Source organism: Lutra lutra, chromosome 9, assembly GCF_902655055.1.
Source record: "Lutra lutra chromosome 9, mLutLut1.2, whole genome shotgun sequence".
NCBI lineage: Eukaryota > Metazoa > Chordata > Mammalia > Carnivora > Mustelidae > Lutra > Lutra lutra.
The window spans coordinates 93,520,623-93,542,096 of record NC_062286.1 but is presented as its reverse complement, the minus strand read 5'-3'; the positions used below and the strand labels follow the sequence as shown (position 1 = coordinate 93,542,096).

At 50.0% G+C, this 21,474-nt stretch overlaps 2 protein-coding genes across 8 annotated transcripts in view; one reads left to right on the top strand and one right to left on the bottom strand.

The window, feature by feature from the left end:
- Positions 1-2,769: 2,769 nt before the first annotated feature.
- CST7 (cystatin F) lies at positions 2,770-12,220 on the top strand. The gene is made up of 4 exons (XM_047744592.1): positions 2,770-2,956; positions 9,554-9,726; positions 11,089-11,205; positions 11,749-12,220. Exons 1-4 carry the CDS (start codon positions 2,887-2,889, stop codon positions 11,824-11,826), a joined length of 438 nt encoding a protein of 145 aa, XP_047600548.1. The 5' UTR covers positions 2,770-2,886; the 3' UTR covers positions 11,827-12,220.
- Positions 8,524-21,474, bottom strand: part of APMAP (adipocyte plasma membrane associated protein) — a 59,220-nt gene continuing 46,269 nt past the window's right edge. The window contains exons 9-10 of one of the 7 annotated variants that reach the window (XM_047744586.1): positions 19,682-19,837; positions 17,732-18,949 (exon numbers count right to left, since the gene is read on the bottom strand). In XM_047744586.1, coding sequence (XP_047600542.1) covers positions 18,905-18,949; positions 19,682-19,837 — 201 coding nt within the window. In that variant the 3' untranslated portion in view covers positions 17,732-18,904. The other 6 variants (XM_047744588.1, XM_047744585.1, XM_047744587.1 and 3 more) reach the window with 6 other exon arrangements.

Sequence of the window (21,474 nt, the reverse complement as noted above, 5' to 3'; positions counted from 1 at the left end):
CCAGCCAAAGATATGAGGCTCCTCAGCTGTGCAGGCTGGGCCTTAAAAGTCCTGGCTCAGAGGTTCTAGAAAAACTAGACTCCACAGCTTCATGCCCAATGGAGGGATGGATCTGGGGCCCTGGCCACATCTGCTTGGGAGGAAGAGCACCCTGGCCAGCCACATGTCCCTCCCATATCCATTCACCCCAGGAAACTCACATAGTTTTATGCTTTATGAACAATTCTTCATGTGGTGGGATGCTGCATGGCCAAAGCCAGCAGTGGGCATCATATGGAGGCCAGAAGATGTCATACATGTCAGTGAGACAAGAAGACAGGAGGGGAGACAAAATTGGTTCAGTCGGTGCTTCCCAGACTTTAGGCGCCGAAAATTCTCCTGGACAGCTTGTGAAAACAGCCCCACTCACAGAGAATCTCATTCAGAATGTCTGGGGTTGGGCCTGAGCATCTACATTTCCCTCAGGTTCCCAGGGACTCCCGTTCCAGGGACCGCACTTCCAGCAGCAAGGGGATGGAAGGACGGATGGATGATGGATGAATGACAGGGACTCAGCAGAAAGCCTATCACCCCTGCATCAGTCCGGGCAGGCCTCAGATGGGACAGAAAGAATGCGTGTAACCCAGAGACACATGGCCACACACAATCACATACACACAGAGACACATATGAATAGAAAAGCCTTTCACCCAGATTCAAGAAACACACATGGGCACCCAGATGCATATGAACATACAGAGCACAGAGACACAGACACAGACACACACATGATAGACACACATAGACACCTCTAGGTACAGACATGTGCACAAACATATGAGTCAAGGTTCTCCAGAGAAACAGAACCAATAGGGTGGGCTGTGGGCGGTGGTGGTTGTGTCCATGTGTATAAAGAGATTTATTATAAGGAGTTGGCTCATATGATTTGGAGGCTGAAAAATCCAACCAGCAAACCTGATGGTATAAGTTCCAGTTGAAATCTGAATCCTAGGGAAGGAGGCTGAAGACAGTCGATTTGTGTAAATAGAAAATTATTTCTTCTTCTTCAGCCTTTAGTCTACACAAGCCTTTAAATTATTAGACAAGGCCCTCTGTATTGTGGAGGGCAACCTGCTTTACTCAGTCTGCCAATTCAAAAGCTAATCCAGAAACACCCTCACAAGCACATGCAGAAATAATGTTTAACCAAATATCGGGGCCAATATCTGTGACTCAGTCAAGCTGACACACAAAATTAACCATCACAATATATACACACAAGCACACACTCAAACAGACTTATACACAAGGCACATAAGCACATACATAACCTCCTTTTGTGCACAATCAGAACAACACACTTATGTGTGTTCATACTCCCAACATATGCAAAAACAGAAATAAAGACTCGTGGATACATGCACATACACACTGTGAACAGACACAGATACACACACTTACACACATGCACACATACACATGCACACACTTCGCCCAGAGGACCCTGAAACTATACTGCTGTAGAAGCTCCTTCCTGCTGTGGCACTTCCTCATTTAACAGTGCCTTGCCCTGAGGCACCAGCCTAGGCTTGTCTGAGTCACACAAACCCAGATCTCCCTACCCAAAGGCAGGTATGCCGCAGCAGGACCCATCTGGAAAAGGCTCAGCCATCTCCTTTCTCCTGCCAGGGTAGTCCTAAAGTCGGGGAGGGGGGTGCCCTGCAGCTAAGACCATGCAATGTCTTCTATCCCAGCCCCGAGCATTTATACTGAGGAAGTCCCCAAGCCCCCACCACAATCATCAGGGGAAACTGAGGCACAGAGAGGCCATCCCTCAACCAAGGTTATCCAAGTGTTAAAAGGCAGAGCCAAATTCAAACAAACTCAAGCCATGTGCTCCAGACACCCCACTCTAACTACTGGGTTGGGCATGTAAAGGGAAACAAACAAACCTCTGGGTCACCATCTGTTCTGGAAAACCTCTGTTCTTCCTTCACCTTTGCTAGTGTAGAGCCAAAGCTGGGCAGTGATCAAACATTTAACCAGCAAACACTGCTGTCTGCCAGTTTCCAGATGCAGAAATCACCCAGAAGGAGTATGTTTCCTGGCGATGTCCATTCTCTGAAATTTCAGTCTACACCCCATTTTCCTCCCCACTTTCTAAGAGAGGATGCCTACTCACACCAGCAGAGGAGAGTCTCCTGCAGGGGGCCGTTCAGAACGCTGGAATCCTGGGACTGAGAAGCATGTCCTTTGGAGAAGAAAACCCAGATGATTCTGCATTCAAAACCCCTGATTTCTTTTTAAGATTTTATTTGTTTGTTTATGAGAGAGTGAGCAAGATAGAGAGAGCACATGCAGGGGGGTAGCTGGGCAGGATAGGAGGCAGAAGGAGAGGGAGAAGCAGACTCCCACCGGCAGGGAGCCCAGTGCAGTCTCATCCCAAGACCAGGGGATCATTACCTGAGCCTAAGGCAGACTCTTAACTGATTGAGCCACACAGGCGCCCCCAGTAACTTTTTAAATGCGATGTCTCTTCCATGCGTATTTCAAGGGTAGACACTCGCAAAGGTTTTGTTTTCTCACAGCTCTCATTTCTCTTTCTCCTTCCCTTGCAAATAATCGCTGTTTGGAAACTCTTTAAAGGAAGCGGTTGACTTTGTAGCCCTGACATGTGCAGGTGAGGAGCTTCTGGTCAAAATGATTCAGCAAGAAACCATCACCGCCCACCCCCACCCCCTCCACCCCTACCCCACCCCCTTCACGGCGCCGCCCCCACCCGAGGCAGGCGGCCCCCATCCCGGCCAGGGGCGGTTTGCGGGGCGGGGCCCCCTCTTGGCTCCCTAGCACTACCGTTGGCAGAGGACCCAGTTACCCCAGCGCGCGCTGCCCTCTAGGCAGGCAGCCATGCGGCCCGTTGGGGTGCTGCTCGCCTTCTGCTGCCTGGTCTTGAGCACCACCGGGGATCTTTTGCGAGGTAAGAGCAAGGTGTTCCCTGGGCCGCTTCATGCCTGGGCTCCGGAGCTCTGCCGATCCCCGAGGCGAGGTCCGACGGCGGCGGGACGCGTCCTGAGTTTCCTGCCCGGGTCCCCAAGGCTCATTGCTGGCTTGCCAGCCCCGGGGGACTGCTCCGCGGCAGGGGCAGGCGGCTCCCCTCCAGGCAGCAGCTGCCCTTGCAGGGTTCAGGGATAGGGGGTCTGGGGCCTGCCTAGGGGCAAGAGAAGTCTCAGCAGGGACTGAGAACTGTCTACCCAAGGGAGACTTCCCTGTGGCCCCTCCTGGAGGACCAAGCTCTGGGATGCCCCTTGGTTGTTAAGCAGTTTCTATCTGATGTCTGTGCTTCCTGCCTGCTGGCTGCTGTCCTGTGACTCCCCACCCCCGCCCCCACCCCCCACCATCTGAGCCTACGGATCAGACACTTCCTGTCAGGCCAGCACAGGGGAGAAGGGGAGGGAGGGCACTGCTGCTGTGCTCCAGAAACTGAGGCACAAGGAGATTAGGTTACTTGCCCAAGTTACATAGCCTGTGAGCACGGGTCCCCAATAGAGCACAAAGGAGCAGGCCATGCCCTACCCTCATTGGACTCATAGGCTGTGGTTGCTGGTGGAGACTTCGAGGGCCCCCACCCCATGTTCTTTAACCTCCTGGCTAGTGGAGGGATCACATGCCCTCATGGTGACACTTGCTTCTGGCCCCTAGACTGTCTTGGGTGAGTGCTGCACGTGGGGACCTCAGGGACAGGACACCCACCTCCTCTTTCTCCCCAACCTTCATTCTTAGCTTCCGTGCTGAGGCCTCTTCTCAGGGTACCACTGTCTTTCTCTGCCCCTCCCCCCCACTTAGTACCCATCCCAGGGGCACAAGTCAGGGGAAGAAACCGAATGTTCAGAACAAAGAAGCACACTCCTTCACACTCTTTAGCGAAGGGTCTCCTGGAGAGATGTGGAGCCTGCCATCCTAACTGCATGGCAATTTAATAATTGTTGGTCATTGTCAACTGTTTTGCCAAGTTCCTTCCCCTTGCCTCCATTTCTTCACGGAACAGAGCAGGGACGGGAACAAGACTGCATGGGGAATTCCGAGACAGGTGGCACTGGACGACTGTTAGTGTCCTCTCACAGGCAGGCCTCCCTCTGCCATGCCTCACTGTTGGACAAAACCCTCTCCAGTCCACGCCCAAAAGGGAGCCACCTACCTCATCAGAGCAGCAGACCTCCCCTGTCAGATCTGCTCTCTATCACTGAGCGCCAGCTGGAAAGTCCAGAGCCCACACACACATGCAGACAGTAGGGTACTATAGACTCCCCAAACCTTGTAGCTGTGGAACCTGCAGCCTCCCTAAGCCTCAGGGTCATCACCCAGGAGATGGGTAAAGAACTTCAGTACTCCTGGGCCTTGGAGAGGCCTGACTGCGCCGGCACGTGAAAGGCATTCTCATTGGGCCTGGGGTGCTTGGCAGCTACCTGTCCACATCCCTGCTCCGAGTCTCTGCCACACCAGTGGCCTACCCACGCCACCCCCCACGCCCCTCTGAAGCAATCTCTTCTGGTGCTTCCTTCATTTGACAGATGAGGGCCCCAGCAAGGGCCTCAGAAAGAGGGGCTTGGAGGTCCCTCTGTCTGGTGGTTGGGCAGAGACAGTAATTCAGCCTACCCCAACTCTGCTCCCACAGCTCCCACAGCCTTTCCTTTTCCTCCTCGGAGAACAGATTCCAGTGCCTTCTTGTGGGGGTGACAGGGCCCCTGATGCTGGTGTCCTCTGGGCATGTGACCTCCCCATGTCCAGATATTAAAGTGCACTGACCTAAATGCAGAGCCCTGTGGCATCTTCCCTCCTTGAGCCCTTCAGGACTTAGGAAATTGCCACATCAGTGTCCTCAACACTTTTATATTCCGTTGAAACCCAAAAGTCCTTTCTCAACCTGTTAAGAGATAACTTTCTCCTGGGAAGCTCCACAGGGCTGCCATGTCACATTCTGCCCCCCTCCCCTGCCCCCAGCCAAGTTTGCAGTGGCTCATCTTCTCATTACAGGGCTTTATAATTAGTTGAGCCTGGTTTAACCCTACCCTGCACTCCCCTGGGGCCTCAGTCTCTCCCCTGTAGAATAGGGACCCACATGCTACCTGCAGAGTGGTGACAAGGGAGGGACAGCTTTAACTCTCCTGCTCCCCAGACTTTGGCTGTGCAACACACACACCAGATACTACATCTCTGAGGACAGCTCAAGCCCCCTTTCATGGGGAAGGGACTGACCCCCTGGCCCGATCCCCAGGCCACCCAGCCTGCACTGTCACCGTCTGCTCAGTACTCTCTTGGTGGCCTCCGTTCTTCCCTGAGGGAGAGCTCCTCTTTGGGATGTTTATTCTCCATGAGAAGCCTTTCCCTGCCGATTTCTCTTGAAGAATCCTAAAAATAGATTTGACTTTCAACTCTTTTTTAATTAAAAATTGAGCTTTTATTGTTTCTTTAGACAACTGCACTGGTGAAGCTTTCCTGACTTAAAGCCTATATTTTAGGAAAACATGTAGTTAGATAAAAATAAACCTATGCCAGTATTTTCCCTAAACTTTTTGTAACATTACCGAATCACTTAGGAAATGACATCATGTGTTCCAAAAACACACACATCTGAGGTTCAGCCTCACCTACTTCCACTTCTTTTTTTTTTTTTTTCCTTTCCTAGAATGAAAGAGTGAGAAGGGGCAGGGTCCGAGGGAAAGGGAGAGAATCTCAAACAGAACCCCTTCGGCGTGGAGCCCAAGTTGGCTCCCCAGTTGGAGCCCCAAGTTGGGGCTCGATCTCACGACCCTGAGATCATGACCTGAGCTGAAACTAAGAGTCAAATGCTTAACTGACTGAGCCACGAAGCCTTACTCTTTCACTTCATTTATAATCCTGCTCCATGCAAGCTAAATTACATTTGATACATTTTATTTTTTAAAAAATCAACACTGGTTATTAAGATTGACTTTTAATTTGAGATAGTAAGAGTGATAACATTTTGTTGCTCTTGTTATACTTTTCTGTATTTTTCAAATTTCCTACCCAAAATAGACAAGCTTATAATCACAAAAAGCAATTTATACAAAGCAAAACATAGAAGCTATGTTGATCCCCACGGTAGGGAAAGGGGGAGCCCTACGCTCTGATGGCCAGAATACACTGGAGGTTCCATCCCTTGCGCAAAAGTAGCTTCTTTCTTTCTCTGCCAGAAATGGAGGAGCAGAAATGAAGCCTGGAGTTGTTTGCCCAAATGGCTTTTGGTTTAAAGTACAAATCACACTGGACTTCGTGTGGTGCGTGAGCACGGGTGCCGGGGACGCAGCCCTCGGCCCGCCCCCCTCACAACTTAGGGTGTCTGTGCGTAGAGCCCAGAAGCACCCCCCAGCACCACCACCTGAGTCACAGCCATGGGGGCGGCTTGGGGAAATGCGGGTTCCAGGGCCTGACCCAGCCTGACCAGCCCAGCTGCTGACACTCAATAGTGCCAGCAGAACACAAGCAGCTTTCCTTGTTTCCATCTTTGGAGACTTTTAGCAAAGACTGTCCTAGGAGGGCTGGATTCTTGCAAAGGAGAATCCCAGTGCTGGTCATGGACAGAACTCGGACCGGCAGATGGCCATGACCCTGCGTTGGGCAAGGTACCAGCAGTATGCTGTTTTCATCAGGGACAGAGGGCCGGATACATGGGGCTGCTAAAGCTTAGGGAGCCTTGCAGAAGAGACATGAGCTTCATCTTGATGTTTCAGCTTTGGGCCCAAGAATCTAGCTGGGGGAGACCCATTTGCCAGGTGGGGCCCTGCTTGGTCAGGCAGTGCTGACCATGGGATGTCCCCCTCCAGGGTCCCAGAACACACGTAGACTCGTGTCTTCTCTGCCTACTCTCAGTGCTCCTTCTGCTGCACCCCACATCGGGGAGGGCAGACCACCCAGCCAGATGCCCCCCAAACTGTCCTGGTTCGCACATTAAGCAGGGCTCTCACGTACACAAGAGCCCATAGCAGGTGCACAGCATACAAGGCACCATCCTGCTAGGAGGTTCACCAGCCCAGCCAGCCCACTGGCCCCATAACCCGACCCCCCATACAAGGTAGAGGGTAGTTCCCTCAGCCCCCTTCTGTCAGTCCCCATGGGTGGGAGACTCCTTGTCCCCAGTGGGACATCCCAGTGCAGCTTTTGTTAAAGCTCCCATGCTCTGTTGAATTCATGCTGCCAGCTTCCTCCCCTAAAGTTGAGATTTCTTCACCGGGGAACCAGATGGTATCTTGACTCCCCCCAGAGCTTTCATGCCTTCTGCCATTATTTTGTACCACCCAAATATACTCGGGTGTCTCGGGTCTGAGCTGGAGCTTGTCTCTCAGGAGTAGACGGGGTGGGGTGGGGTGGAGTGGGCACAGGTCAGCCCCAGTCTTTCCACCTTATATATGCTCAGCCCGGAAGCTTGGTTACCACTGCCACTACCCACACTCCCCAAGTCTCCACTTCCTGCTGCCTCGGCACCTCTGCCTCTTGCTAAGCACAGTCTCCCCAGACTGAACACAGATGCCTGAGCCTCAGGTAGTCCCCGAGATCACGGCAGAGGGAAGCAGAGTGAAATCTCAGGGCAGTGCAGTCCCGTGGGGTCTTCTGAAAGGACACGATGTCCCTCTCTGCATCCACCACCATGACCCGGTATGGCTACTGAGCCCCTGAAATGGAGCCATGCCACTGAGCTGCTGAACTTCACACTGTTAAATTTAATTAATGAATGAAAACAGCTCAGCTCTGAATCATCTCTGGCATGTTAACATTTCAGGGAAATCTAGGAGAGTATCTTCCAAAAGAGAAGCAGTTTACAAATCTAAAAACCCTCTTTTCCTTCTCCCTCCTCTCAGTTTATTTAGATTTTCCCCCCAAACTGTTATCTTTAAAAGATTTTATTTATTTATTTGACAGAGAGAGAGAAAACACAAGCAGGGGAGGGGCAGAGGGAAAGGGAGAAGCAGGTTCCCCGACTGAGTGCTGAGTCCAACACGAACTCGATCCCAGGACCCTGAGATCATAACCTGAGCTGAAGTCACATGTCTGACTAAGCCACCCAGGCATCCCAACTTTTTGTTATTTTTAGACATCAGTTATCCACTGTAGAAATTGACAGAAACTTAAATTAACCATGAGCCACCAACCAGAAAAGGCCACCATTTACTTGTGGCCATACAGAGCCTGTGGGGTTTTTTACAGCCCTGTTTTCTTTATAATAAAATCCGAAGTTTGTAACCCCAATGAGCACACACCCATGGCGGGCCCAGCCTTGCCTCTCAGCCCTTCTTGCTTCGGCCATGCTGGGGCCCTGAGCCCTCAGACCCCTCTGTCTTCCCGGCCCCCAGCTTGCTCTCGGCCCCTCCACCCAGATTGGGGCAGATGGCACAGCCTGGTCCTCCTACATGTGCTGTGGACAGACCCCCGCACAGCTCCTACCTCGCTTCACCTGCTGCTCTGATGTTTGTCATGCCTGTGTATTTATGGAACGTGGGCTCCAGTGAACATAAGCTTCTGTACGCCCAGTACCTACAGGATGAGGAGGGCTCCAGAAGGGCCACGGAGCGAGCTGGATAGAGGAATGAAGTCAGGTCCTTTTTCCGTGAGGGCCTTGGGGTGTGGCCAGGCTCTGCTTCTGTGGGGCCTGCGACAGAAGATGTGGAGAGGAGAGGGGCGGATATGGGGGTCCCTGGTTCTGTCAGACACTGGGGGACCCATGTGCTGGGGTAGAAGCCCCTCATGTTCCTTACCCCATCTTTTATCCAAGTATGGACCTCCTTTAGAATATTGGAAGAGCATGGAATGATGAAAGAAAGCCAATCATCCCTCCCTCCACCACATGCCAGCCCTGCAATGGAGCTGTGTGGGATAAAGTCGCACGGGCCTGACCCGGTCCTTGGACTTGCACCCAGATGGGCATGGCAGGAGGCAGCACATGAGGGGCATCAGGTGCTACGCCGCTGCCAGGAGCTAGGTGCCAGGGTGCAGCCCCCGCACCCTGGGTTATAGCCTGGATGCTGGGCGGACTCTGACAAGAATCACTGAGGGAGAGGACAGCAGCCATGTCCTCACATGGGAGAAGGCAGGATGGACCTCTGGGCACTTCTCCGTGGTCCACTCGTTGGGGACAAATGGAGGGGCTGGATCCAGATGACAGTGTCCTCAAAGGCCAACTGGGCACCTTCTTCTAAGCCCTGGGGCTACATCCTATCCAGAGGCTCCGCCACCTGAAGACACATTCAGGGTTTCTTTAACACGTGTTAGCAATGACCCTGGGTTCCGCAAAAGACTGTGTGGGCAGGCACAGCAGGCTGGGACTACATTTCATACCTCATGGTGCCACCCCTCATGCTTAGTCCTCAGCTCTGAGGAGGGAGCAATTGTGGGGCACACAACAATGCACTGTGGGGAGTGGGGTGGCTGGCTGAGGGGTAGGTAGATGACCAGGGGCCACACGGGGAGCAGATGGCAGAAACAAGGTGTGAGGTGCGACCCTGGGCCCAAGGACCCTGGTCATAGCAATGCTTTTTTCTCGTTTTGTGCGTCTCTGTTTCAGATTTTTGTTCCCAGACCCTTAACCCAGATGGGAAGCCAGGATTTCCCAAAAAAATAAACCCCCACGACCCAGGAGTCCTCCAAGCAGCCAGACACAGCGCTGAAAGGTTCAACAACTGTACCAATGACATCTTCTTGTTCAAGGAGTCTCACATCAGCAGAGCCCTGGTCCAGGTAAGGGTCAGGGACACCTCTAAGAGGCCAGGCTGAAGTGGCTCCTGTCTTACCGACCTGCCTAATGCCCATCTGGAACCCAGACCCAGGCCAGGAGGCTGAGAGTGGCAGCCACAAACAGTCCATGAGCAGCCAGAGGCACCCTGGGCACAGCAAGAAGGCCCTGAGATGCCTCTTGTGAAAACAAGCTCCTCCTGGGCGGAGCCATCAGGCTGGGGCCCGTAGTACATCTGAAGTGGAACCCAGGAGGCCAGGGGTGGAACAGGCCCCCACAGATGGGCGTGCTGAAGGCTCTCAGTCAGGGAGAAGCAGAATGCCGGCCTGCAGGAACCACTAACCCATCAGAGCCCCCGCCCTGGCTCACCCCACCTCGCCCCGTTGTCTGCTCCACAGCGCCAAGGGACCTCTTGCCATTGTCCATATGGGCCCACATCACTCAGAGAGCTTGCCCAAACCACTGCCCCATCCCCACACACAAACCCCAGGGAAAGAGGGTGAGGGGGTCCCACTCTAACACCAACAGTTTTTAGGCATACTGATAACAGTTTCTCCTGTGTAATAGGATTATTGGAAATTCTTATAATCCTTATTCTTTTCAAAAATCACAAATTGTTTAAGAGCAGCATATTTTCATGATTAGAAAGCATGTGGCAGAAAGGCAAGCTGGTGTGGGGTGGGCTTTAAAAGCCGATTTCCCATCAGAAAGTGTTACCTCCCCAGGGACTCAGCCCCAGGGACTGTGGGATCTTCGAGAGCCAGACTCTCAACTCCTATGGAACAGAACGAGTTCCTGGTGCGCCTGCCAGTGCTCAAGGGCCTGTGGGAGGGGGTGGATGGGAAATTATCCCTCAGTGACATTGGGACGACTTTATTCCACCTGGGCCTTGGCAGGGCTAAGGCTTTATTGGAAGACCATAGTGAGAATGAACCAGGTTGCTGCCACGTGCAAGTGGAAAAGCTTTATTTTCAAACTGGGGGAAAAAACAAGCTACCACTATTGGCACTCAGGGCGGGTCAGCACTGGCCACAGGTGGGTGTTGGGCATGGAGGTGAGGCACAGGTGCCATCCCCACTGATGGAGAGCTCTGGGCAGGAAAGAAATATTCTAAGACTCAGAGCCTCAGTCTCTTCTGGGGACGAGAATGGGCATCATGAACAGGAATGACAAGCCTGGGTCCAAGCAGCAGCTTCCCTCCCAGAGTTCTCTCATGAGTCCCAGACAGTCCTCCACACCCTCAGCCCCTTTAAGGGGGCATATGTTGGCATCCTTCCCCCATCTCCATACCTCCTCCTGCTGGTAGAGGAGCAGCCACCCTTCTGTCCTGGATCGAGTAACACCCACCTGACCCTTTTTCCCCTTAGATCGTGAAGGGCCTGAAGTATATGCTTGACATGAAGATTGGCAGAACTTCTTGCAAGAAGATCCAGCACCCTATTCTAGATAACTGTGACTTCCAGACCAACCATACCTTAAAAAGGGTAAAACGAAGGGGTCTCACCTCCTCACACCCACTCACTGCTGTCCCAGCCCTCACCCGTTCCCCAGGGCTTTGGGAAACATCTCTGCTTGCAAGTTTCCAAAGCTCACTCCCAGCATCCCTGCAGTAGCCACAGACCTGGGGGAACACAGGGAGGGCTCCCAAGAGTGCACGTCCAGCCACCCGTCCTGAGGGGCACAGCTCCAGGAAATCAACACCCTGGGCTTGGGGCCGGGGAGGTTAGAACAAAAGGAGCTTTCAGACAGTTTGGAAATCATATACACACATACACCTTCAGGAAAGAGCAAACATCACAATCTAATTTGCAAAAGAAAGTGAAAAGCATATATTCTTAAGCCTCTCAACTTCTCTGCAGATGTGAAATTTCTCAAAATAGAAACTTAGGGCAGGGGGAGAACGTCATAAGGAAGAGGCGTGTATGCACAGCCCACAGCAGCAGCACGGGGGGACCTAACCGCTGTGGAGCGTTTCGGGAGGGTGGCCTCTGCGACAGGGGGTCTCAGCGTGCCCTACTTTGTTGCAGACTTTCAGCTGCTACTCAGAAGTTTGGGTCATCCCCTGGCTCCAGAAGTTCGAGGTGTCCGTTCTCCACTGTCACTGACTTCCGCCTCTCAGCCACACTGCACTCGTGCTCTGTACTGCGCTAGGTCACAGCCCCACCCCGGCTGTCACAGGCCCTCGGAACTTCCAAAGTAGTCCCTCACCAGTGAGCAGAAATGGGAGAGCCCCTGGGCTCAGCATAGAGTAGCTGGGATTATGTATTTTGCATTTTCTTCTAACCCTAATTCACCGATGCTCTGGTGGTAATTATTCAGGTTATGGACCAGGTTATGGACCCCTGAGTGAGCTCCCTCCCATCCACTCCCACCTGATTACCTGGTGGTCCCACATTCAGCAATAAATCCCTTTGACCAAATTAACGGTTACAGCACTGGGCAGGGGGACAACTCGGCTATTGTGCATCTTGACCTTTTGTGCATGAATAAAGTTATGAATAAATATGAATAAAGAACTGACCATCGCAAAGCAACAGCTGTTGCTTTTTCCCTGTTAAAGGAAGTCAGGAAGGCGAGGTGAGCTGTGTGAGGGATTCCCCCTCACTGAGTGGTCTTATGAGTCTTAAGTGATTTCCATAAAGCCCGTTGGAGCCTTTTCCAGCCTTTCACTGCTAGCTAAAATATACTGAAGACCAGAACAGCTAGAAACAGGCCAGCATGTGTCCACATCATGAACTGGCGTAACGAGTAGCACCCCATTTTGGAGGGCACTGACGCTCCAGCTGGACTTTCTTCTGACCAGGAGTCATACACCCAAGTTCCCTCCACTCCCTTGGAGGCTCAGGATTTGCTCAGCTGTACCTGGGCAGGCAGAGTGCTGAGACCACTCCCCATGGCCCCTCAGGAGATGGGAGCCTGGGTTAGGGATGGACACACTGTGCTGGGGAGGGAGCAGTAGGTGCTGGCGTCCTTGTCAAATACAGGGCTCCAGCTGACACTGGAAGCAGTGCAAGGCCAGACCACAGACATGCCCAGAAGCTTGCAGACAGAGATGGGCTTCACTCAGAGAAGACAGGCCCCCCTGCAGGCCTGCCTGGGTTGGAATGCAGAGCCTCTCACTTTGGATTTCTTCCTCTCCAATCCTCTTCAAACTATAGATTAGTACAAAATACACAATACACTGTTGCCTTAAAAAAAAAAAATACACACACACACACACAGACTTGGGGTACCTGGGTGGCTCAGTCAGTTAAGCCTCCAACTCTTGATTTCAGCTCAGGTCATGATCTCAGGGGCGTGAGATAGAGCCCCAGGTAGGACTCCATGTTCAGCCAGGAGTCTGCTTGAGAATCAATCTCTCCCTCTACTTCTGCCTCTGCCCTTCCTCCCCTGCTCTTTTCTCTCTAAATAAATCTTTAAAAAATATGGACTTGATCATTCATAGGAAAGAAAATCTGTATTAAAGATGTATGACAATTTAGTATGCAGCTGTAAACTTGATCAGTATGTACAACCAAAAATGAATTACCCTTTGGCTTCCTTCAGTGAGGAGAGAGCTTTTATTTCTAAATCCGAATTCATTTTTGCTGGCTCATCTCCTTGTGGTCATTTAATTCAGGGACAGTGGTGGCAACTATGCCACAAGACATTTAAGTTATTTGATGATTCTGAAGGCCATCCTTTCATCAAGATAAATGAGTTCACCAGCACTGCTGACCTCATGCATACATAAACAAGTTGGCAGGAACACCGGTGTTGGAGCTTCAGAGTCCGATGGGCCTCGGGGCAGAGCTGAAGGGGCAGGATGATGCAGCAAATGAAGGAAGGAACCCATGTGAACTCCCAGTCGGTCTTCATTAATATTTAAATATGGTCCAGAGCACAGGAAGGCCAGGCCTTTCATGAAAATCATTACTTAGGCCTCCAGGGTTTACAGGCCCACCTGGCCTCACATGGCCTCATGGTCAGACACGAGAATGCACACACAGGTGTGGGGGAGAGTAGCCTCATAGGACCTCTGCTCTGAGCCCAGCTGCATTTGAACCCCCGCCCCCCGCAGTCTCTGCCCAGCCAGAAGCCAGGGCTGACCATCCCTCTGGGACAGAGAAGGAAGCCTCAAATCTGAATCCCAAAATTCTCAGGTGTCAACATTAACCTATGCCCACAATTTTCAAAACATCATTTGGGGCCAAGTATTCAAAATCTCTTCCTATAAAGAGAAGTCTAAGAACTAAGACAAACCAGCTCCTGCAGAAGCCAGCTGACCGTAGGTCCCCAAATCTCAGGCTTCTGCAAACTTTCTCTACATGGGGACCTTAGGGTCTGAACTTTAGGTGACCTGAACTCTATAATATGTCAGCTGTTTTATTATTCCCAATCTACTTTATGTTCTATACTTCAGTATACTTTATGTTCTATACTTCTATACTTCACAGAAGACAATGCTTGACTTTAATTAACTCCTAGACTGGGCATGGTGGCACCAGAAGGAAAGGGTCTGAGTCAGTGAGCCAGTGTGAGGCTACTCTGATTTGTGGAAGCCAACAGCTCACGTGCCTTGGTCCTCCACAGAGACACCTCTGCCAACCACACTACTGGAGACGTTTTGCTACAGCTGCCTGCAGAGCAGGTCCTATGGGCATGAGGCTTGTTCTAGCAATGTAACTCTGCTCCCCCACCCCACCCCATGAAAGACTTCTCTCTAGACCGAGCACACCAAAGCCCAACCTGGGAATAGACTGGCCAGAGAGCCATTTGGTAGGATTCAAACAGATGAAACAGAACACCTACATGGGGATGGTGTAACTTACCGTAGGTAGCAGGCATGGTCTTATTAATAACTGGTCTTCTTGCCCACCCAATTTTAACTGCTCTTTTAAACTTAGAGCTTTACTCTGACTCAGAGGGAATGACTCTGACACAGAGGGAAGCTGTGATATCATCAATGTTATTCTCACTGAGAAAATATAAAGTTAAGTACCCAGGATTCTAAGACATGCCAGAATTAGGACCGAAGAGAAAAAATACTCATTGTTCAAGGTCTCAAAAACTGAGCAAAACCAGTCAAAATTCTAACAGTCTTGCCCTGAGTGTTCTAGAGTTTTCTCTGGCCATGCCCAACATCTCCTCACTAGCTATACAGAGATTCTCAAGGATTCAGTTCTACCTGCTCCAGGTGTCCGCCCAGCCCAGCCCCTCTCTAGGGTACAGGTGGGCCCTGGCAATGAGGAGTGCCCCACCATTGCCATGGGGACCACCTGTGAAGCTTGAAACTATGATGATGCTAGGCCACTCTGGAAGACTGGGAATTCCAGAGGACTTTGATGTGCAGCCAAGATCTAGCCCCTGGGCTGGGTCCTAGGAACACCATCCTGCCTCATCTCCCAGATTTCCCAGCAGATCTCAAAGCCAGACCATGGGTCCTGACTCAGCAGTGTGCCCAGTGAGTCTGGGCAAATCCTCTCCAACCACTCCCACAAGCCTAAGTTCCCCCTATAAAATGACTATTATCTCTTTCCATCGGTAAAGTGTCAGTGTTCACAAAAACACTTTATAAACTAAATACCATTCTGCAAATGCATGTTGATGATAAAAATCACAAAATAGGGCTTCTGTCCTATTAAAGGTAGTATCTGAGTCCCACTGGAGGTTTTGTAGTAGATAATAAAGAAGCACACAATGAATGAATCACGTGATTTAATTTTAAAAGCATGTTAGTAATTCACATTAGGGCAAATCTGCTTTAGGTTTACAACAAAACCATACCACATATTTAAACCTAATGAGGCCATATTTTGTACCTCAGGATGGCAATTACCAGATAAAACACAGGAAGTGACACGTTGAGACAGAAAATCAACATCTAAGTCAAAATCAAGACTCCTTTGCTAAAAACTGTGAAAAGCAATTTACCAGCTTCTTTACCTTGGTGAAAAGCAAGGACTAAAAAGCAAAGCCCTCTGTTCTCAATCAAGAAGTCAGCTTTTATACATTCCGCACATTTAAATTGTTTTTTATGGCAGAATGATCACTTTTTACCTTATTCCTATACAGCTGATATATGGGGTGCACCATCATCCATTCAAAAGTATTTCATAATCTATATGCAATTTTCTTTCCCCTAAAGTAACATAAATAACATTGAGTCGTTGACCTAACACATTCTGGGTCACACCGGCTGGACTGAAGCTGGTCTCCGGCTCTGTCCCACTGTTGCTGCACTTAAAGTTATCCCTGAGCATGCAACACAACAGAGGAGCCAACCTTCAGATCCTGACTCTTTCCCCTACAATGAGGCCAGGCCAGCGCAGGGGATGGGGGCCACGGTCGGGAGAGGGAGCAGATGGGTTGTTCCCAGCCAGTGCAACACCGCACAAGCAGTAAAGGTTTTACCACAGTCATCATTGCCTATTTAAAATATTTCCTTGTCAAGTGACTGAAAACGATTCCAGAGACACAGTGTCTTGTGTATTCTCACAAACAGCCAGGACAGAAAGGAGCAGGTATCAGCCCCATTCTGTGGGCTGGAAATAGGAACACAGTGTAATATCGACTTGCCCAGAATGAAGCACCACCAGGAGGTGATGGCCAGAGGCAGCTTCCCTGTGAGGGACACTGAGCAAGCCAGATGGACTGATTGTCCCTAAGCAAGGTCCTGGCCAAAAGGATCCTCCTATCAACCCGCAATGGAATCAAACTCCATTCACCAACCTAATTATATTAGAGAAGAAACTCCCAGGCAACACCATCAGAAAAGGTTAATGAGCAGAAAAGTCAATTTAATTATCATTATTATACAGGTCCCCCTGACAAAATTAGGACTGGTTTGTACATACTTGTCAAGATATATAGCAATTTCAGGCTTGTGACACTCCAGCAAATGATATTAAAATGTACACTATTCATCTACTAGTCTATAGGTAAGGAACAAAGGGATGTCAACAGGACTCCCCTAGATCCTGCCCTGTAGTATCCAACTGCTGGATCATTCCATCGATGTGGGAGATTATTCACAAAGTCCAGCAGGTCCATTCTGAGCTCCTGGGATCAACATGCCTCTATCCACTTACTCAGGTCCTTGTCTTTAAATGGTTGATGGGGACTCAGGAGTCTTGAAAACCCTGTAGTTCAGAGTGGGGCTAAACTGAAGTAGGCTGGAGGGGGCGAGCTATAGAAGGGAACACACAGGATCAAGGGCCCACGTCCCATACGGCTCTAGAGAATACAGCTCTACCACTTATACAGCTCTACCCACCAGCCTCCACACTTTTGCACTGAGGTCTCCTTGCCCTTCCTGTGCCCCACCCCCAAAGACAGGTATTACCGCATTTTATAGTAAAGGTACTAGGCTGGCAGGACAGCAGTAGTGAAAACAAGATCCCTGGACATCTCATCTACTGCTCTATCCACCAAACCCTGAAGCCTACTATAAGTCCTAGAGAATCACTGTACTTAGAAAGGTTTTTAAAGAGAAAATGGTTTAACATGGATTTATCTTCCCTGTGGCATGTTATGCTTCCCTCTAGCTGCAATGTGAAATCCAGGTCAGGGGTAACCCACAGGGGCCCAGATATCCACAGGGTCTCACTGTCCACTTCCAATATCCATGTCCAAGGACTGGCAGGTGCAAGAAGAAAGGGCTGTGTGCACGGGATCTCCTGGACCAGTGGTGGTGCCCAGTGTGAGGACTCCAGGCACAGCCATGGTCAAGGCTGCTAAACAGACTGGAGGCTGAGTCTGCAGAGGAAGGGGGCCCTGAAGGAGCCCAGGTATAGGTGGCCATCGTGCTCGTGCACTTCGCTGATGTAAGAAACCACTTGCCCGTTGGGATCATGCAAGCTTCTCCGGAAGGCCCCGCTGTCGCTGAGTTCTAGAACAAGGCTGTACCGTGGTACAAACTTCATCACAGTCTCCTGACTAAAAAGCTGGAAGGGAAGCACAGTGTGAGGAGAGGTTAGCTTCTGACCAAGAGGGTGGTGTGAGCAGATCCAGCCTGCTAAAAACAAGACCGCAGGCTCAAAATGGATTCAGTTACGCTCAGCCCCAAGTCACCAAATTGAGACCTAACTTATTTACAGTTTGGGTTGTCCTAGAAATGGAATCTTAAACCAGTCAATCAGGAATCACCTGAACAGTACCAGATGTGAGGTAATCTGCCTGCCATCCCCTAAAGGAAAGTAGGCTGGTGATAACCAACCTGTTTTTTTTTCCAGTGTAACCTCCTTGCTCCCTCTCCCTCCTGCCTATAAAAGTCTTTCATTTTGTACTGCTGCTCCCAGCTTTCTATCTGTATTAGATGGTCTCTGACTCATGAGTCACTGAACAAAGCCAATAAGCTGACAGGTATTCAGCTGAATTTTGTTTTTCACAAATGCCACATCCCCTCACCATCCTGTAACGGCCCAGTTCTTCTAATGACAGGAAAGCTACATAAAGCAGAGGCAGGTTAACCCAGCTCCCTTGCCCCTGTCACCCCGCAGACCTCCCCCACATCTGCCCCCATGCACAGTAGGCCAAGGAGCCTCCCGTCACCTGCATCCAGAGGCAAGGCTAGCCTGGCACCAGGATGGTAGCTTTCCAACAGCCCTCGCCACAGTACCCACCAGACCCGATGCAGGTGCCACTCCAGATGACCTGGGTGAACCGAGAGAAGGGTTCATGGCTCCTCACATCTGAGGAAGACACAGTACTGAAGCTAAGCCCATGCTGACATGGACCCCAGAATGCCAGGTTAAAACCAGCACAGCCTAACTAGAATAAATGCCACGCCCTCTGACTGGGCTTAAAATATTTCATATGTGCAAAGTGCAAATGATGGAGATCTGAAAGTGGTTCATGTTGGAGAAAAGACCTGGACAGGTTAAATGAATGTGCCCCTGCCACCCAGGCCCTGGCAGCTCTGCTTGAAGCCAGTGTAGCGACAACATCCACAAGGAGCAGAGCACCCTCCAGGAGCCCCGTGGCTCAGCCAGGTCAAGGGCCACAAGGGACTACTGAAGGGTTTTAAGCAGAGAAACCAGAGGGTGAGATACACCATTTCTGGCAGAGCAGGACACCAGGGAGGAAATGATGACAGTATGCTACTGCCTAAGACCAGTGAGTGAAAATTAATAGGCAGATGTATACCTTTTAATGTAAGGGTAAACAGCCAAACAACTGTAAATGTCCAATGAATAATGTCTCCTAGTCATTGGAAAGGTCCAAGCAGCCATATAAATCAACTGTGTTCTAGAAAGTTTTAGGGCAATCAGAGTTGATTATAGCTTAAAATACTTCATAAGACTTCCCACAGCCCCTGAAATGCCACCTCACTTGAGTGCCAGGTCCTCCCCATCTTATCCCTAAGGCATGTCATCCCCTCTCCTAGGATTAAGTTGTTTTCCCAGAAAGCTCTCAAAACTCCACCCCAATTTCCAAACCCTGGGGCTGACCCTTCTCCACCCAGAATTGCTAATAGCTCTTCAAACTTGATAGACACCCTGTCTAAGGAAACAGGGTCCTAGACACCAGCTGCTGACCCCAGCCCTCCCTTCTCTCCAGTCCCTGCAAGCCTGGCACCACAGGGTATTATCGCGTGCTCTGTACGTACCATCCCCACCCCAGGCCCTGCCCCACCACCCTTTCTGACTCAGCAGCCTCCTCCACACCAGGCTCTTCACAGCCCGTGGAGCCATGCTACAGGCTGCTCCCCAAGAAGCAGCTACAGTTGTCTCTTTAAAACTGTCTCATACTACATCACACCTCTCCTGCAGAAGTCAGTCAGGGAGCAGCTTGTAGGGTCCAGCAAGGTAGGTGTGTGCAGAGGCTGGAACCACAGTGGCTCAGACCACAAGTCAGTCCAAGCAGGGTGAGAGAGAGTCCACACTGGGGGGGAGGCAGGGGCATGGAATAGGGTATTAGAGCCCAAGCAGGGCCTGGCACAGGCTGGCAGAGCCCAGGCAGATTGAGGAGGGTGTTTACCTGGGGACAGCTTGGTAAAAGCATCAGAACCCTTGAGGGGAAAGGCAGGTGCCTCACATGGCCAGGAGGAGGGAGAAGGCCCAGTGTGGATGCCAGAGCCCTAGCAGGGGCCGTGTGATGGGGGAAATGGCCACAGACTGGTGACATCCTGGGAATCTGATCAAACAGATATGAAGGATAATAGGATCCAGGTGTTTCATTATTACAGAAGAGAAGTACTATTATGGAAGTGGAGAAAACCAGAATAAATCCTGTGATATGGGACCAGAAGCCAAAATACCAGCATTACTTACAGTTTTCAATTTAAATAAACAGATGACAAATAAATGAACACATGTGTAAACATGTACACATACACCACATACACAGCTGACCTTGAACAACACCAGTTTGAACCATAGCAGGTCTACCTATGTGCAATTTTCTTTGATAGATACAATGCTATACATGTATTTTCTCTCCCTTATTATTTTGTTAATAATATTCTTTCTCTAGCTTACTTTATTATAAAAATACACATAACTACAAATTACATGTTAATCAACTGTTACTGGTGAGGCTTCTAATCAACAGTAGTTGTTAATAGTTAGTCTTTGGCAGGCAAAGGAAACAAAAGCAAAGATGAACTTTTGGGACTTCATCAAGATCAAAAGCTTCTGCACAGCAAAGGAAACAGTCAACAATACAAAGAGGCAACCCACGGAATGGGAGAAGATATTTGCAAATGACAGTACAGAGTAAAGGTTGATATCCAAGATCTATAAAGAACTCCTCAAACTCAACACACACACAACAGACAATCATATAAAAAAATGGGCAGAAGATATGAACAGACACTTCTCCAATGAAGACATACAAATGGCTACCAGACACATAAAAAAATGTTCATCATCACTAGCCATCAGGGAGATTCAAATTAAAACCACATTGAGATACCACCTTACACCAGTTAGAATGGCCAAAATTAGCAAGACAGGAAACAACATGTGTTGGAGAGGATGTGGAGAAAGGGGAACCCTCTTCCACTGTTGGTGGGGATGCAAGTTGGTACAGCCACTTTGGAAAACAGTGTGGAGATTCTTCAAGAATTTAAAAATAGAGCTTCCCTATGACCCTGCCATTGCACTACTGGGTATTTACCCCAAAGATACAGATGCAGTGAAAAGAAGGGCCATCTGTACCCCAATGTTTATAGCAGCAATAGCCACGGTGGCCAAACTGTGGAAAGAACCAAGATGCCCTTCAACGGACGAATGGATAAGGAAGATATAGTCCATTTACACTATGGAGTATTATGCCTCCATCAGAAAGGATGAATACCCAACTTTTGTAGCAACATGGACGGGACTGGAAGAGATTATCCTGAGTGAAATAAGTCAAGCAGAGAGAGTCAATTATCCTATGGTTTCACTTATTTGTGGAGCATAACAAATAGCATGGAGGACAAGGGGAGATGGAGAGGAGAAGGGAGTTGAGGGAAATTGGAAGGGGAGGTGAACCATGAGAGACTATGGACTCTGAAAAACAATCTGAGGGTTTTGAAGGGGCAGGGGTTGGGAGGTTGGGGGAACCAGGTGGTGAGTACTAGAGAGGGCATGGATTGCATGGAGCACTGGGTGTGGTGCAAAAACAATGAATACTGTTATGCTGAAAAGAAATAAAAAAAAATAGTCTTTGGGGAGTCAAAGGTTATATGCAGATTTTTGACTGTTCCAGGCCCAGTGCCCCTAGCCCCCGTGTTGCTCAAGGGTTAAATGTATTTATCTATGTATGAATACAAACGCATATGTTCC

Excerpts from the sequence above, each read along its gene's own strand:
- CST7 (XM_047744592.1), top strand. The coding sequence starts at position 2,887 with ATGCGGCCCGTTGGGGTGCTGCTCGCCTTCTGCTGCCTGGTCTTGAGC. Across the intron at positions 9,727-11,088 it reads TCAGCAGAGCCCTGGTCCAG|ATCGTGAAGGGCCTGAAGTA; the intron begins GTAAGGGTCAGG and ends TTTTCCCCTTAG. Across the intron at positions 11,206-11,748 it reads CCAACCATACCTTAAAAAGG|ACTTTCAGCTGCTACTCAGA; the intron begins GTAAAACGAAGG and ends ACTTTGTTGCAG.